This window comes from Vidua chalybeata, chromosome 9 (genome assembly GCF_026979565.1).
Source record: "Vidua chalybeata isolate OUT-0048 chromosome 9, bVidCha1 merged haplotype, whole genome shotgun sequence".
Taxonomy (NCBI): Eukaryota; Metazoa; Chordata; class Aves; order Passeriformes; family Viduidae; genus Vidua; species Vidua chalybeata.
The window spans coordinates 15,394,824-15,410,622 of record NC_071538.1 but is presented as its reverse complement, the minus strand read 5'-3'; the positions used below and the strand labels follow the sequence as shown (position 1 = coordinate 15,410,622).

At 40.0% G+C, this 15,799-nt stretch overlaps 1 protein-coding gene across 6 annotated transcripts in view; it reads left to right on the top strand.

Moving 5' to 3' along the window:
• Positions 1-15,799, top strand: part of PTPRF (protein tyrosine phosphatase receptor type F) — a 376,315-nt gene that overhangs the window by 177,970 nt on the left and 182,546 nt on the right. For all 6 annotated transcript variants that reach the window (XM_053950041.1, XM_053950040.1, XM_053950039.1 and 3 more), the window contains exons 4-5: positions 4,072-4,217; positions 6,899-7,040. In XM_053950041.1, the coding sequence (XP_053806016.1) occupies positions 4,072-4,217; positions 6,899-7,040 (288 nt within the window). The remainder of the gene's footprint in view (positions 1-4,071; positions 4,218-6,898; positions 7,041-15,799) is intronic.

Genomic DNA, 15,799 nt, shown 5'->3' with positions numbered 1-15,799 from the left:
GGGAAGGGCAGACAACAGCCATACTGGTTAGAGCATACCTGACTGTCTCTGGCTTTCTTTGCACGTTCTTGCTGACCTTTTAGAATATAATTCAAAGGAGCTTTTCTTTTGAACCCTTCACACACTCAGCTCAGGACACTGCATGAGTTTTCTGCTATTTTTCCAGGATAGCTCAGTAGAGCAGTGTGTGCCTAAATCTCTGCAAGCATCTCGTCCATGCCATGAGGCCCTCTCTGGGATTCACTTTATAGGATTATCCACAAATCTGTGCTTGCTCGGCAAGTGGCTTTTTCAACACTACCAAATGTGAAAGGAAAGTCCTTTTCTTCTGAAATGTTGTTTTTTGGTTTTAATTTCTCAATGGAGAGCATGTCTGAGCAAGTTGTTATTTTTCCACCCCCAGCCAAATAAGATGAAGTCAGTTTCTTACAAGAGAAAAGAAATACACTGTTTTTTACAGTCTTCCTCCTCAGAACTGTGTTGTTCCCATAAGCTTTCTAGAATAATTTCATTTTGAGCAAAGACTAAACAGGGAAAATTTTGGCCAAGAAGGTGAAAGTTTTCCCATTCTCCTGCCTGAAGCTTGTGAGTGAATAGAAATGAGAGCGCTTCTATTCCTGGTGTAACAGGAACTTGGTTTTGAAGTGAGGAGCAAGAATTAGTTCAGAGTGTGAGGCCTGAATGTGCTCCAGGGATCTGTCACGAAACAGAGGCCAGGGAGAGAAAGACTGGAGTATTTTGGACTTAGGGGAACTATGCCAGTCTGGAGTTGTTACTCCATGTGATGGAGTAAGTAAAGGTAGGCACCCAGCCATCAGCACCTCTCCCTGCTGTCATCCAAGACTTGCTCGGGAGGTTCCCTCAAGCTGATAGTTCAGAGATTTGTCTTTGAACTACAATGGCTCTTTTCCTTTCCCCCGACCCCTTAAGCTTTCAACAGAAAATCTTCAGCTTTGGTCCATAGGTTACCAGGGAAAGGATATGTTTTCACTGCTAAATAATACAATTCCTTGTATTTATATGTAGCATGTTTGAGCAACAAACAGTTAAATTAAAACTTGATACATGAATAATCTTCTATGAACACTGCTCATTTTGAATTTAAGGAGAGGGAAAGGACAATGTGTAGGTTAATCTGTATTTTCAATACATCCTTATTTTTTATGACTGTTTCTAGCACTACCCTAAGAGTGCAAATGCTCAAAAATGGACTAAAAAAGATAGCTTGTATCATGGTCTGGCCCAATCCACAGTGTTGCCCCTTGGAGGTAACTAGTGATAGTCTCGTGGCAGCTTGCTCTGGGCAGTAAAGTTACAGAGATGTTGGTTGGAGGGGAGGTGTGAAGGTTGTCTAGTCCACTTAACATGCATTTTTCACAGATACCAAGAGTTGAGTGGATGCTCTGTTGTGCTTGTTTTAGCTCTCACTGAGATGAGTATTCGGATTTGCTGTAAGAGTTACCAATCAGTATAAAAATATACTCATGCCTGACTATTGTCCTGGGGCCAGGACTCAGGATTATGGGTTTGCTTAATTAGTACTTTCCTTCCTTCAAAATTTCAGGGCATAGAAATGTTTAAAATGCCTTTGTAGAAATACCTTTTCTCAGACTGAGAATTTGGTTTATATACAGGTGTACTTCTGTGACTAGTCTTGGAGGATTTAGATTGTTTCCAGAAATCAGTGTCGCTCAAATGTGCAGGGGAAAAAGGTTCATTGCAACAATGTAAAATCAAGGCAGCAGCTTTTTTAGCTTTTACTGCACGTGAATGTTCAGTTTCCTTTTGTTCTGGTTTTAATAGTATTGATCTTTTTTAAATGTACAAAAGTAAAGTAAGTCCTCAGTGTATGTGCTGGGGAGTAAGTATAAAGTCAGAGATAAAATTGCATTGTATTCTTCAAGGACAAAAGTTTTTGGATTCTGCTGTATTTGCCATTTGAAAAAAAATTACACTACTTTACTAAGATCACAGAGTAAATAACAGAAAATCAGAAAACCAAATCAGCTGCTGAAGTGCAATACAAGGCATCAGCTCAGCACACTGCATAGCAAAACAGTCAATCACAATGCCATCACTAGCAGCCTGAATGGTAAATTAACATTTCTCTGGAATAGATGAGAAGTGAATAAACAGAGATATATGTAAATACAAACTAAGTAGAAATAGACATGATTATAGATGAGTAAATATGTGGAATCAGCATCAGTTAAGCAAGCAGACTTAATAATTGCTTGCTGTTCATGTCAGGACAATGTGCCAAAGCCTTTAGACAGCAGCCATCATGTCTTAAAAGGTATTTCCTGGGGTTTGAGCACAGTCCTGGGGGCTCCCTTCACCAAGGATGGACAGGGCTCAGTAAGCAGTTAATGTGGGCTAAACCAGAAGGTGAAACTAGGGTTGAGGAGGTGCCACAGTTTCAGCCAAGTCTCCCAGGACTGCAGTTCAGGGGTGAAATTGTGCTCCACAGTTGCTGAGAGAAAGGCACTGTCTCCTGGGCTCTGCCTCATCCTGCCCTGAGCCACTGCTCTCCATGCCCTGCTTGGAAAAGAAGAAAAAAACATCTTTGTGCCAGATTAGGAGCCCAGATCTGTTCCACAGAGGCTTTGATGATGCTGGGGCTCCTTGTAGGATTCAGGTGTCAGTATCTGGAGGCAGGGAGGGCTGGTGAAAGGGGTGAGGAGCAGAGCACTTGCCCCTGCCCTCTTCAGGAGCTGCCACTGCCTGCCTGGTTCAGCTGTAACTGCAACTGCACCCAGAGAATTTAAATCTCTCATATGTCAGAAAAATAAATTTAAAGGCTGTCATCTTTTGGGATCGCTGAGTTTGTATCCCTCCTAGATCAGGGAAATTCAGCTCTCAGTTTGTCTAGAGGTCAAAGCACCTGGGCTGACAGATGTCATGCCCCTCTCCCTCAAGGACACACTCATGGATGTGTGTGGAATGTGAAGGTGTGGAACCACCAGCAGCTCTGCTGGGGTAATTGGTTTGTTATCTTGGGGTTGAACAGGTTTCTTCTTTTACTCAGGCTCCTTTCTACGTGCCAGCAGCTGTCTCTGACCTGTTTATAGGTCAGGTTCGTCTTTGAGGTGGTTGATAAGAAATGTATTTGAAACATGGCCATAGTGTGACCTGTGTGTGGAATGGCATCATGAGTGGACTCTGTTAACTCTCCCTGTGGAGTTAAATGTTTTAGTGCTTTATAGGAATAAAAATCAAATGCTTCTCACGAGGATCAAGATGATCCTTGGATCACATAGTGCAAAATTTTCCCATACAGCAAGTACAGAAGAATATAATACAACCATCCAGCCTGGATACGTAGTTTTATCCATCTGAATCTGTTATGTAAATCTTGAAGACACAGCTCTATTTTCATGAGATTCTTAATTGATTATTTAAGTGTTATATTATACTTTTTTTTTTTTTTTTCATTTCTGCCAAGTCTTTTATGCCTGAATGCCATTTTGGTTGCTTTGCTGACTTTCATTTCTAGTGATTAGTTTCTTAACAAGCATAGGCTAGCCTCTGCAGGTTTCCAGATACTTAAACTAGTATTTTTATGTCAGTCCACATTTAAAATGAAACTAAAGGTTGTTATTTGTATACTGAAAACTGTATCTGTTAATTTTTATGGATGTGTTAACAGCTCTCAGTTAAACTAATGTCAAGATATGGTACATTTTGTAGGTTTGGTGTGTCAGCTGTTCTGTAATTTCCAGTGCTATGAGCATAGTATGAATCTGCAAAAATCCATTTATTAAAAAATAAGCTGTAAAATGGTTCCAAATTGTCATATACCTGAATGCATGCCCAGGGGGCAGGGGGGAGCCTTCTATTGCCCTCATTTATAGGCAAGCCAGATGGACTTTATTCGTTTCAGGAGAAAAAGGTACTCAAGCAGAAACTGTCCTTGTCATGTTGCAGTCTGCACTGAATTTGTGTGGCTGAGGCTATTCAACTTGGAGTTGTAGTAAGAGCACCAGTTATCTTATAATTTAGATTAACATGACACATTCCATGCTTATCTGATGTTATGTCCTCATGGGGGTGATATGGTTATTTTTCCAGGCAAGCCAACGTTTATGAAGGCTCCTGAAGATCAGATTGGGATTTCTGGAGGAGTGGCCTCTTTTGTGTGTCAGGCAACAGGAGAGCCCAAACCTCGTATCACGTGGATGAAGAAGGGGAAGAAAGTCAGTTCTCAGCGGTTTGAGGTAATTACCAAAAGGGGGGGGGGGGGGGGGAAAGCCAAAAAAAAAAGCCCAAACCCGAAAATTTGGTGATCAGTCTAATCCTCACAGATCTTAATTGCACAGTAATTATCACTGCAACCTGGGTATCTCTTTGTCACTACAATACAGAGTGTAAAGCTTTAGTGTAAAGCAAGTTTCCTTCCCTGCAGCAATGCAATCTGTAGAGCAGGTGGTGTCCTTTGAGCATGATGCTGGAAACACACCAGCAGGACATCCTCCTTCAGATGGGAGACTGGGGCTTACAGAGAATTGGATGGCAGATAAGAGCTGCATCTAGCAGTATTTTTCTCTTTTCATTGTCAGAATTTATAAGGCACCTCTTTGACCTGCTATCCCCAGTCGAATTCAAAAGTGAGATGCCAAAACACTATTGGAAATCTTTCTAAATGATGGCTACTGCCATCCCTCCCACAAAGGTGCTTGGAAGGGGAATGGTGAAGGGTTAATTGACATCCCTGTGAGCTAAAGTAGGAGAGAAAGGAAGGGAGAAGAGCAGGTATCAGAAACATCTTTGAAAAGGGGTCCAATTTGGTTCATATTTTACATAGCAAATGCATTTTCACTGACTTTCTCCACCTTTTTCTCCGCTTTCCTTTTTGGTGTTGGGCTCCCCTCTCTAAAACTGCCCTTGCAAATGTGACCCTTCTACAATTCTGCTGCCTTTCCTCTAATCCTCTGTCTTTGATGTTTTTGCTTTCCTGACTGGAGCACAAGATGACTTTGCTGCCCAGAATGGATTGATTCAACTCACCAATTTTAATCATGAATTCATATGTGAGCAGAAAACCTTGATTAAAGTAATCAATTTTAATCTTGTTTTACATGGTTATTTTTCCCTGGTAAAGGTTTTGTTGCATAGTAACTATTTAAACATTCTAATTTTTAAGTAGACACAAGCTTTATAGTGAATTTGGTGCTTGGTGTGGCTTACCAGAGGGCTATGCCATATTATATGCATTTATATGAACAATTTCATACCTTTGTTCACATCAGTTTGGATGCATAGCTTGTGTCAGGAGGTAGTGATTATTTTTTTCCTAAATATCTATTAATTTTACTTCATTATTAGTCTTAATTAGGGAAAATTTGGAATTAAGTTTAAATGGAGAAGAAAACCAAATCTGATGTACACATGCTAGCTTGTAACACAGAAGAGGTATCTATCGTTAGCAAATTAACAACATTTTGGCCTCAGCATCTGTCTGGCCCTTAGTAGTTGTAGCTCTGTTCCTATCACACAGTGTTTGTTCAAAGGATAGCGAGGGCAAAAGAGATTTCTGCAGTTTCATCTCTTAGCTTTTTAGTCCTTATCACTGAAGTGAATTAATCTCTGTAGCTGACTTCGTCTTGTTTTAAAATTTAGCAGTAGCTCTGCCCTTTGTAAAGATTTAGTATATCGTCACAGTTTCATGTTTAATTTCAATATAAGTGTTTTTAAAAAATTAATTCTTTGAAGTGTATTATGGTGATATTCATATTTCTGTTTCTTTACCTGACTGTATTAGGGGTTTCTTCTTGAAACAGAAGGGCTATTCCTTCCAGCATGAGGAATAACAGATTTTTTAGTGGTCTTGGTTACCTTTTGATTTCTTCCTATTTCTCCTGTCACTGCAGAGTCTTGTGGTGCATTGTTTTCCTCCTTCCTGTTTTCTCTCTTTTCATCTTTACGCTGTGGGAAGTGCTCCTAAACAGGCCCTTGAAAATAGGGTGAAAGTTTTGCATGGGGGTAGCAGCCCTAGGTTGACATCTGTGTCTGGAATGAAGGATCCTTTTAGTCTCTTCATCTCCCCCTCAGTTCCCAAGAGACAGGAGTGGGTGGCATCTGCCTTTCCCTCATGCTGTCACCGTCTGCACATCAGGTAGTATTTCCAACGTTTGCTGTACTCTGTGATAGGAGAAGGGTGAGTTTGGCATTAATAGTGGCTTGAGGCTGTGCCTTCACAGCCTTGCAGTTAGAAAATATCATATAGTGATCCAGCTACAAACTAATAAATACCTTTTTCTTCCATGTATAAATCAGAGTAATGCATTTTGCAGTTTAGCAGGATGGATGGGAAGACAATGATTTATTAAAGACTTAATTTATGCTGGGGAAGGAAGTGTAATTACATCATTGTTGATTATGCCAGAGTTGCAAAGTACCCAGTGCTGAGGAACATGAAAACCCCTCACTCTGCTGGAGTTAGCATGTGCTGTAGGTGCTCAAGGTTTTATTCAAGTTTTGTTACTGTTTCCCTGCAATCCCACAAGAGTATATCATTCTCCTCTTCCATCAAGGTGAAAGTTGGCACTAAATTGTAATCAGTGATTAGTAAAATCATTAGTGCAAATATGGCTCAGATGTTTTAAATCATCAGATTCACATCTTTATTACCAGGTTGATAATTTGTCAACCTTAATTGATCCATAAAGAACCTCATTGGATCTTCATTTGTTCTGGCCTCCTCAGAGGACAAATACGTTCTTGACACTGAAATTTTTGTGCTACTGCATTTGGAACACTTAACTCATGGTATGGTATTTTAGGGCTTACAGGGCTTGTTTTGTTTTGGTTTTTGTTCTTCAACCCCTAGATTGTTTTGACTTTCAGTGTTTGTTGCAGAAGATACCAGTAATGAAGTGCTTTCTTTTCCTTTTCAAAGGTTATCGAGTTTGATGATGGATCAGGATCAGTTCTGCGGATACAGCCCCTGCGTGTCCATCGAGATGAGGCTATCTATGAGTGCACAGCCACCAACAGTGTGGGGGAGATAAACACCAGTGCCAAGTTAACAGTGTTAGAAGGTAAGGGGGAAGTTTTTGCATTCCTTAAGTGGCAGGAGATGTAGCTTTGGCAGCTACATGTTGATGTACTTCATTTAAACGACGTGGTGATTCTGGCTTGATTGGGTAAAGCTGTGTTCTTCCTGCAGCAGTTGCTATAATTTCTCCTATAATAGAACATCATATTTTTGAGACAATCATGGAAGGATTGCAGGTTCTGAGCTGTCTTTAGAGTGTTTTTGTTGTCTGATTGAGAGGTGTCATTTCTGACTTGGAGGGCTATCTACAGAGACATTTGTATATTTTTCTCATCTATTTGCTTTCATATAATACCCATCTTCAGGGTATCCAAGTATTGTATCTGACAATCAGAAACTTAATCTGTGTTGCTGCACCTTCTGGATTAAATCAGCACATAGATTTTCAGGTTGCTCTTCAGGTTTTTAATGTGATGTGAAATTTAGTTGTGTTTGTTTTTCACTGTAGTCACAACTTTTAATTGTGTCTGTCCTGTTAAGGAATAGATTTTCCTCCTTGTCTGCTATACGAGCAGGTTTTATTTTGCTTGCTGTATTATTTCTGCTAAATGTTTGTGGAAAAACAGTTTATTAGATATAAACAGGCTTGTGAACACTTGATTTTTTTTTTTTTAATATTGAATCGTCAGGATTATTTTCTGCTTTTAAGGAAAGGTGGGGTTTTTCCATCACATAAATGTGTTCTATCATTTGTTTTTATATAGGAATTTTTAAATGTACTGAGATATTAGAAATCTGGGGCATTTGGCTGAATGGATTTTTACCCCTTGCATTTTTACCCCTTACAAGCAAGAAAAGGCTTAGGCAAATTGATTGTGGTTTATAGAATGATGTAGAAACTTCTAAGTAATGGAAAAACTAGACTGGAAAGTATTTATTGTTGTAGGATTTTGAATCAGAGGAGAGTGGTTATCCCAGTGGTGAGTGTGCCAGCCACACATGACAAGTTGCCTATTGTTCCTTGTTTTCCCATCCCCATTTATAGCACAGAGGTAATCATATTTTCCTTTCTGCTCTGTGACAAAGAATACATTAAACAACTGTAATGTGCTCAGGCACCGTGGTGATGGGAATCATAGAAATCATTCAATACCTGATGTGATTGTGTATCTTGTTTCTGGAGGTGGGGCATCTTAAAGATGAGCTTGCTCTCCAGTAATAGTATTATTAAGAATAGGGTAATAAGTGCTACAGACTTGAAAATTATTGGGGGACAAAAATGACATTATTTTTGTTACTTCTTGCCTTTGCAGCAGTGTATGTGAGTGCATAAAGCTCAGTGGAGCTCTTTCAGCAGTTAATATGCAGATCTACATTTAAATGTTTCCTGAAACTGGATTTTTGTGATACTGGATGCTTGAATACCACTCTTCCACGCACATTCCTGTTCCCTTTGGTTGTAGTTGCCTTTATGTATCTTGGATATGTATGCACATGCACACACACGCTAATAATTTATTTGCTCTCTGTTAAGTGTTCAAAGGCCCACAGAGACATGCCTTGCATCAAGGAGCACAACAGTATTTCTTAACTCCATGGTGCTCCTGCTGATTTCCTGATGAGGTAGAACTTGCAGACCACCAGATAAATAGGGAATGTCAGGAAACACCACAGACAGGAAAAGACATGCAAGCACACAATTTAACAGCTGCCGAAGCAAAAGTCTATAGCAGTCAAGCACTGAGCCTGCTTTTCTATTTGGAAAATTCGTTTAATTGGGAGTAATGATAGTTGAACATGATCCCATCAGGTCAAGAATGATCTGCGGGCTGGGGGGGGCTGTGTTTTCCACTCAAACTGAAGAGTATCGACCCCTTGCTGGGCACTGTTGTAATGGGCAAAATTAAGAAACATTTGCTGCCTAACAATTTGTATGTGCTCGTGCATATAGAGTTGTGAGCTTGACTGCGAGGATGAAGAGCTACATGTGCCTTTTATGTTGGCTTAACTGACAAAGAAGATTGGTTCTGTTATGATGTATTTGTATTTAAGAAAATATGTTTTACATTTCCCTTTTCTACAGACAGCTCTGTAATTTTTCAGTCATGTTATCTTATTTTTCTGCATTGTCTGATAGGGATTATAATGTTTCTGCATCTTGTGAAGATGATTTTTTTTTTAATTACTATTAATATTCTTTTGCTTACACTTTGGTGAAGTAGATATTGCCCTGATTGTGGTTGTTTACTCTCAATGGCTTCCAAAAAATTGTGTTAAGTGCCCAAGTTCTGTGCTATGCCATCACTTTTCTAACATTAATTTTGTAGGGGTATTTGAAAATGACACATTTCATGTGGAACCCTTGGTACTCTCAAGACTGTCAACTAGGACTGGATTTTTCCCTCTGCTTTTGGGGTTAAAATAATTTCCGTAATTGGTCTCAGGTGACAGTTTGAATGATACAGGCATTCTGCACTTCCTTTCAAGAATTTGACTAATGCAGTAGTCCCTGGTGCATGACAAAGCTTATCATAGACGTCCTTGTGGTTACATGCTGCTAAATACACAGCATGTATTGATTTTTACATTAAAAATCCTTTATAACAGTAAGTTTCAATGCTCCTTCTCACAATTTGCCTTTAGAACATAGGCCTTAACATTAAATCCAGAAGTCACAGTTAGGGTTTAGCAGGCTCCTTACTAGATGTCTTTGTAGCTAGCTAAGCTGGAGCTTTATTTTATTCAGATTTCTGCGATGTTTTACAGATCAGAAGCAGATTATCCTTTCTAATTGCCAACTTACTTCATTCTTATTATTAAGAGAGAAGCATGAGTCCAGTCTTCCTGGGGAATCAGGAATTCTCACATAAGTGAATCTCCTTTAACAATTTGGTTCCCTACTGCCCTTTTATTCTTTGCTTCCATGTCTCTCATTTTTCCCTTCTAACTGCAGATCCTGTTGTGACCAAACTATGTATACTTTGTGTAACTGGAAATTATTTCTCCTGTTGATAGTAGAAGAAATAGACATGCGTATACCTTCTCTTCTCATTTCTCCTGGGTAGCTGATAAGCTGAATTATGTATGAGTCATATTGAACATTTCTATCTTTTTTCCAATTATGACCTGAAGCAGCACAGAAGTATGTTTCTGCTTGGCAGAGGAGGAAAGCAGTGCAGGGAGGGGGAAGGCTAGAATCAATAAGCTGACACACATTCTCAAGAAAAGCCTCAGGGACAGTTAGTGGCACTAACAAATTAATAAATATATTATTCAGTGGTAATGTTGAGAATTACAGAACATTTTAAATAGGGAGGTTATATAAAATATAAGTAGGAAGGATGCCAGCATGTGAGAATGTAGCAACAAGCTGATGGCAGGAGTGCAGAAGTCCATGATGTCCTTCCATGAGACTCCTTGTATGTTCTGCATTTCAAGGGTGTCGGGAAAGGTGATGATGTTTGTCTCTGGTTGCCTGTTCACCAAAGGATGCCCTCAGTCTGTTTTCCAGCAGTTTCCATCCAATGGGAAGATATGGAAAAGCGGGGAAAAAGGGTCTTCAAGGGGCAGGGAAAAGTATATTGGTTCTTTGGGAGAAAAAGGTAGCTCAAATACAAAGTATGTTATCAGTCCCTTCTCCTGGGGCTTTCCAAATGGGACATTCAGTTTTGATTTCCAGAACTGGAAAACTAGTTAATTGCAACTGGTCCTTCAATGCTTTACAAGCAGTCTTTTTTTCACTCCCTTGTAATCCAGAGCATGCAGTCATATCCAAGTGACACTAAATATATTCAGTTTCATTTCCCTTTGTTTTTAAGTAGGTTAAATGAAAATACCATCTCCAATTTCCATTTTAGATCTATGCAAATCCCCTATGCCTCTATCCCAGACTCCTAATCTTGTGGCATGTAGTTATTTGCCTGGAGAATGCTGCCAGGCTCCACAGGAGAGCGGCTCCTGGTAAAGAGGGCAGACAGAAGAACCAAGGAAGAGTTGCTTGCACAGTGGGTTTCAGTTTCAAGGTAACCTGAGAGGTTACGTTTTGCTGGCTGGCTTTGTGCTGACAGAAGTCGAGGAGGTTTAGGAGTGTTTCACTGCTGCCCTGGTGTTGTGTTTTACCATGAACTGAAACATCCTCATGGTATCACCATTGTGCTCAGCACAAATCCAAAACACAGCCCAATACAAGCTACTATAAATAAAATTAAGTCTATCCCAGCCAAAACTAGCACACCTAGAAAGTTTCTGAGTGCAGCAGTTGTCCTGGGGTGGCAAGCACTTCTAGCATAACATAATTTGCTGTTTACTGAACCATGTCATGAGCTTAATTTCTTTCACCATCTGCCAGCTGCATTCCAGTTCCTGGGGTTACCCTGTTTGAAATGCTGTAAATGGTAAACATTTGACTGTTACAAATGATTTCTGCAGAGAGCTAGATCTCGGAAGGCCTGAACCAATATGCCCTTTTTGTAAACATCCATCTAAAAGTGATTTTTGTCATTGGAATAGTAAACAGAAGTTAGCTATGTTTAATCCTTGTTTATGTTTGGTTAGTTACAAACAGATCAGTTGAATCACTGTACTTTGGCTTCATTGCTTTTGCATCTTTTTGCCAGGAAGAATTTCTTGCAATTTGTTGTAAAATTGAAACAATTACAGAGTGGAAATTGAATCTGTTTGCATGATTGTGTAAATGAATTAAAGCTCCCTGTGCTCTGCTGCTCCTGGGATTTGTACTATTCTCTTCATGGCTCTGGTCAAGAGAGGACAGGTCTTTCTTCTACATATTTAATGTTAATTAACTGTTCCAACATCCTTTGCTCTCTCCCTGGGAAGAAAGACTGCTGTGATCCTACTGCAGAAGTCCTACTCCTGTTCTTAGCTTTCTACACAGGCAATCCCAATAGCACTTGCTGTGGGAGGCAGGCAATTCATGGACCTCTGTAACTGTGGCTTTGCCAGGAGCTCCAGCACAGTGAGACTCCACGTGCTTCTCTGCTTAGGGAAGTGTCCTAACACGCAGTGATGCACAGAGGAGTGAAGAAGCCTGAGTCTGTCTGCTTTTCATTGGGTCTTGGCATGTCTCGTGCTTGTTAAAAAGAGAAACATTAAGCCAGCTACTCATGGTGGCCTCATTGCAAAGTTCAGGTTGTCACCTAAAAGAATCTAAATCTGAGCTCATGTGGACTTGTGCTATTGGGATGTAAATAGTGTTCACAAGGATAGAGTGCATTGTGCTGCTTGACAGCAGGTTGCCCAGTATTGGTTGGGTCAATTCAGGAGCCCTCTCATCGTGTTAGCAACTCCAGTTATTTCCCTGGTACTGACCAGTGTGGCTAAAAGGATCCTCCAAGGGGAAAGAGGTGGTCTCTTAGTCCCACTGCATACAGAAGATTGAGGAGAATTTGTGATCAGTTTCAATTAGACCAAGAAAATTTACAGAGACTGTTTTACTTGTACCACCGTTACGTGTCATGCTGCCAAAACCTAGACTGCCATGGTATCTGAAAAACTGTTTCAGCTACTTAAGTTTTGGTATCTATAGAGCACCTATCATGTTAATCCAGGTGTGAAACTACTGGTTCTATGCATATTATATTTATTTGCTGTTAAAGACTGGATTCAGTAACAACATTAGTCCCGCTCTTATAGTTTATTTTTATAATATTTAACAAGAAAGACTTTCTTGGCTGTGAGTGAAAGACAAAGAAGTAATTTTCTCAGGTGAAGAAAAGTTTTTAACTGTTGTTGGTCTCTCCTTCAAACAGGAGAGTCAGCAGATCTTTAGAACGTATCAGACCCAAATGCCATAATTTCCATTTCTTATCTCTGTTTAAATGATTAACTAATGGCACATAACCGTGTAATGTATCCATGATAGCAAGTTCCCTCAGAAGACTGCCATGCACTAAGGTTAACATCCAGGTTCATTCCACAAGTTTATGAAGCAAGAAATACAACCTTTGAAAAGTTTTATATGAAATATCACATTGTTAATGCCAAGCTGAACCCTTTGGAGCTGTGCACTCCCATAAAACGTTGTGTCTGAATAGGTACTGACCTCTTAATCTTGAGAACGTTTTTCTTTTGCAGCAAATGGCTGTTTCTGCATATTACCTCTCAAATGAGGTCCTATGAGATGACATCTGTAACAGGATGGGGTGTTTTCACATTCTTAGCAGCAAGTTTCAGTGGTATTGTAATGCCCAAAGGCAGCACCTGTGATTTGGGAAGGACTTCCAGATAAAAACAAGTGAACTTTTAAGTGTCAAATAAACAAGAATAGGAGTATATTTACAGAATTCTGCAAAAGCTGTAACACAGGGTTTATATTGCCAAGTAGCTTGTAGTTGTAATTGTGCGGTTATATCCTGTAAAAGACTTCTGAGAGCTTCTTGTCTCACATAATTGATTTATTCCAAGTTTATTTAACAGTTTGTAAGTTCTGACTTTGGTACTGGAAATTATGTTCAGCTAAGAAATTCTGTTGTCAGTAGTAGCTGTCTCCATTTTATGTGCTCCATTTCTGAAGTCCCTCATGAAGATATTCAGAAACGTGGACGTTTATTCAGAGCCTTGTGGCAACCCACTGGTATCTTCTGTCTGTTATGACAATGAATAATTGAGTCTTGGGCATTATTTTCTCTTTTTTTTCTTGGGATGAGGGTGTTGAGACAAGTTGCTTCTCACTCTGTGAAACCTTAGAGCTTCCTGGAAGATTGTCATGAAAAGTGTGTGAGGCTGTCCTTGTGCTGCTCTGCTGTCAAAGCGTTCAGCCTATTCCAATAGGTAAATGAGGTTCAAGCAGATTAGTTTAACTCTCTTGCAGGGATGTGCTCATGCAGGCAGGTTTCTGTCTTGCTGGAGAGGTGTCCCTGTGGGTTGCCATCTCCCAGCTGAGGCCAGGGATGGCCAGATGACTGCTTCTGCCTCTCTCTTCCAGTTTGAAATCAGACAGGTTAGATTAAATTGTCTGTGGATTAAACTAATCTGTTTTGACTCTCCGTTGGAACAGATCATCGGTCCCAGCTGGGAGGCAGCAACCACCAGCGCTGCCTTTCACATCCCTGCAGAAAGGCTGGCATTCCCATGTGCCCCAGCCCCCCATGGCCACAACCATGGCTGGAAAGCTTTGACAGCACTGGGATTTTGATGGTGTCAGTAGGCAGTAAAACCAGGGGGAAACATGGCACAGGCCTAGGCTAAAAAGAGTGGTAGTCTGAAAATGGCAGGAGCAAAGTGAAGGCTGCCAAGGAAGATATGCGTGTCCTGTAAAGTTCTTGTACTAGATATTATGGAGGAAGAAAAGGCAAATATAGCATAGGTATAATTAAAATATTGTAAATCTCGAAGCAGATTATTTTGTTGGGGAAAATAAAATAGTTTATTTTATTTAGGTCCCAGTTTAGGTCCCAGTTAACCAGAAAGTGGCCAACTAAGCCTCCCCTTGCTGTAAAAGCCCTGCATGAGTTTCATGGGGGACAGTCTTGGTTTTGATTCTCCTGGCCTCAGTGCTTCCTCCTATTCTGCACCTGCTCCTGTTTGATTTCAGGGACTTTTCTGAACATGCCCATGGGATGTGGATGTGCACACAAGGAGTCTTGCAAAGGCCTTTTCAAAGCCCTGATGAATTGATGAATTTTGGAGATAGACGTTTGAATGGACTCTAGGATCATAGCTGCATTTCTTGATTCAGTTGGTCACTGGCTAGCATAATTTCTCTTCATCTCTCCCTCTCCCCTCCCTGTGTTTCCAAGCAATATGTGCCAGGCTTACAGCAAAAATTCTAGTTATTTATTACCTTTCATACTATTCCTGTCACTTAAGGTGATTTGGCTCTTCTGACTTGATTTTTTTGAATGTCATCTTTATTTACAGCATCTCCACAGCACTGTCAATTCAAGCCCCACATTTTGTGCAAAGGCTGCTAATGAATCTCATAATTTCAAAACTGATGTTCGAGGAACTTGTTGATAGGGACCATTATTGCATGACTAATAAAAAAATAGCTAACAAGAGAGTGGAGTTGATTAGGTGACAGTGAGCCCTGATTTGGCTCTCCAAATGTTTATTTGGTAATAACTAGTTTGAGGATGGACCTAGTGACTCTCAGATAATAAAATTATTGCAGAGGACTGGCAGCCAAAAGAAAATACTTTTATTAATGAACTGTGTATGCAGTGTTCTAGAAGTCTTTCAGAGAAGCAGAAAAAAGACATGAAACTCGACAATTATAAATTAATCATTTGCTCATTGTAAAAGGCATTTAATGGAAATTTATTTAATTCATTTGTAACAGGCAAACAAGACCTTAATTCCTTTAGATAATTTATGTAACTGTAAACCTTTTCAGAATAATCCACACATATTTCTTGTCAGATTTAACATCTACTGGTGACCACTGGAAATTAAAATAATAGGTCTTTATCATCAGATATTTCAAAAGACCTTTCTTACGGCTGGATCTCTTTCAAGATGCCTTGTTCTGAGAGCATCTGTGGCAACCTGTTATTGACAGATGTGCTCTCCATAGCTGGTATGTCAGTCCTGCTGCTGTCTCCTGCTGACTAATAAAGTTTGTTGCTGGTGTGTATTTGTAGAGTCTTTGAAGTCTGTTAGGTTGTGGAACGGCCTTCTGAAAGAAGTAGTAACTCATTGCTTAACTACTGGAAATTAATCAGAAATGCTGCTTGATAATGGCACGTGCTTTGCTTCCAAGGAAAAAATGGAAGGGCAAGAGCAAGGTGTCTGGAAAGCCTTTCTGAGGCATTAACTATTTTTGCAAAGTTATCTTTTATATCT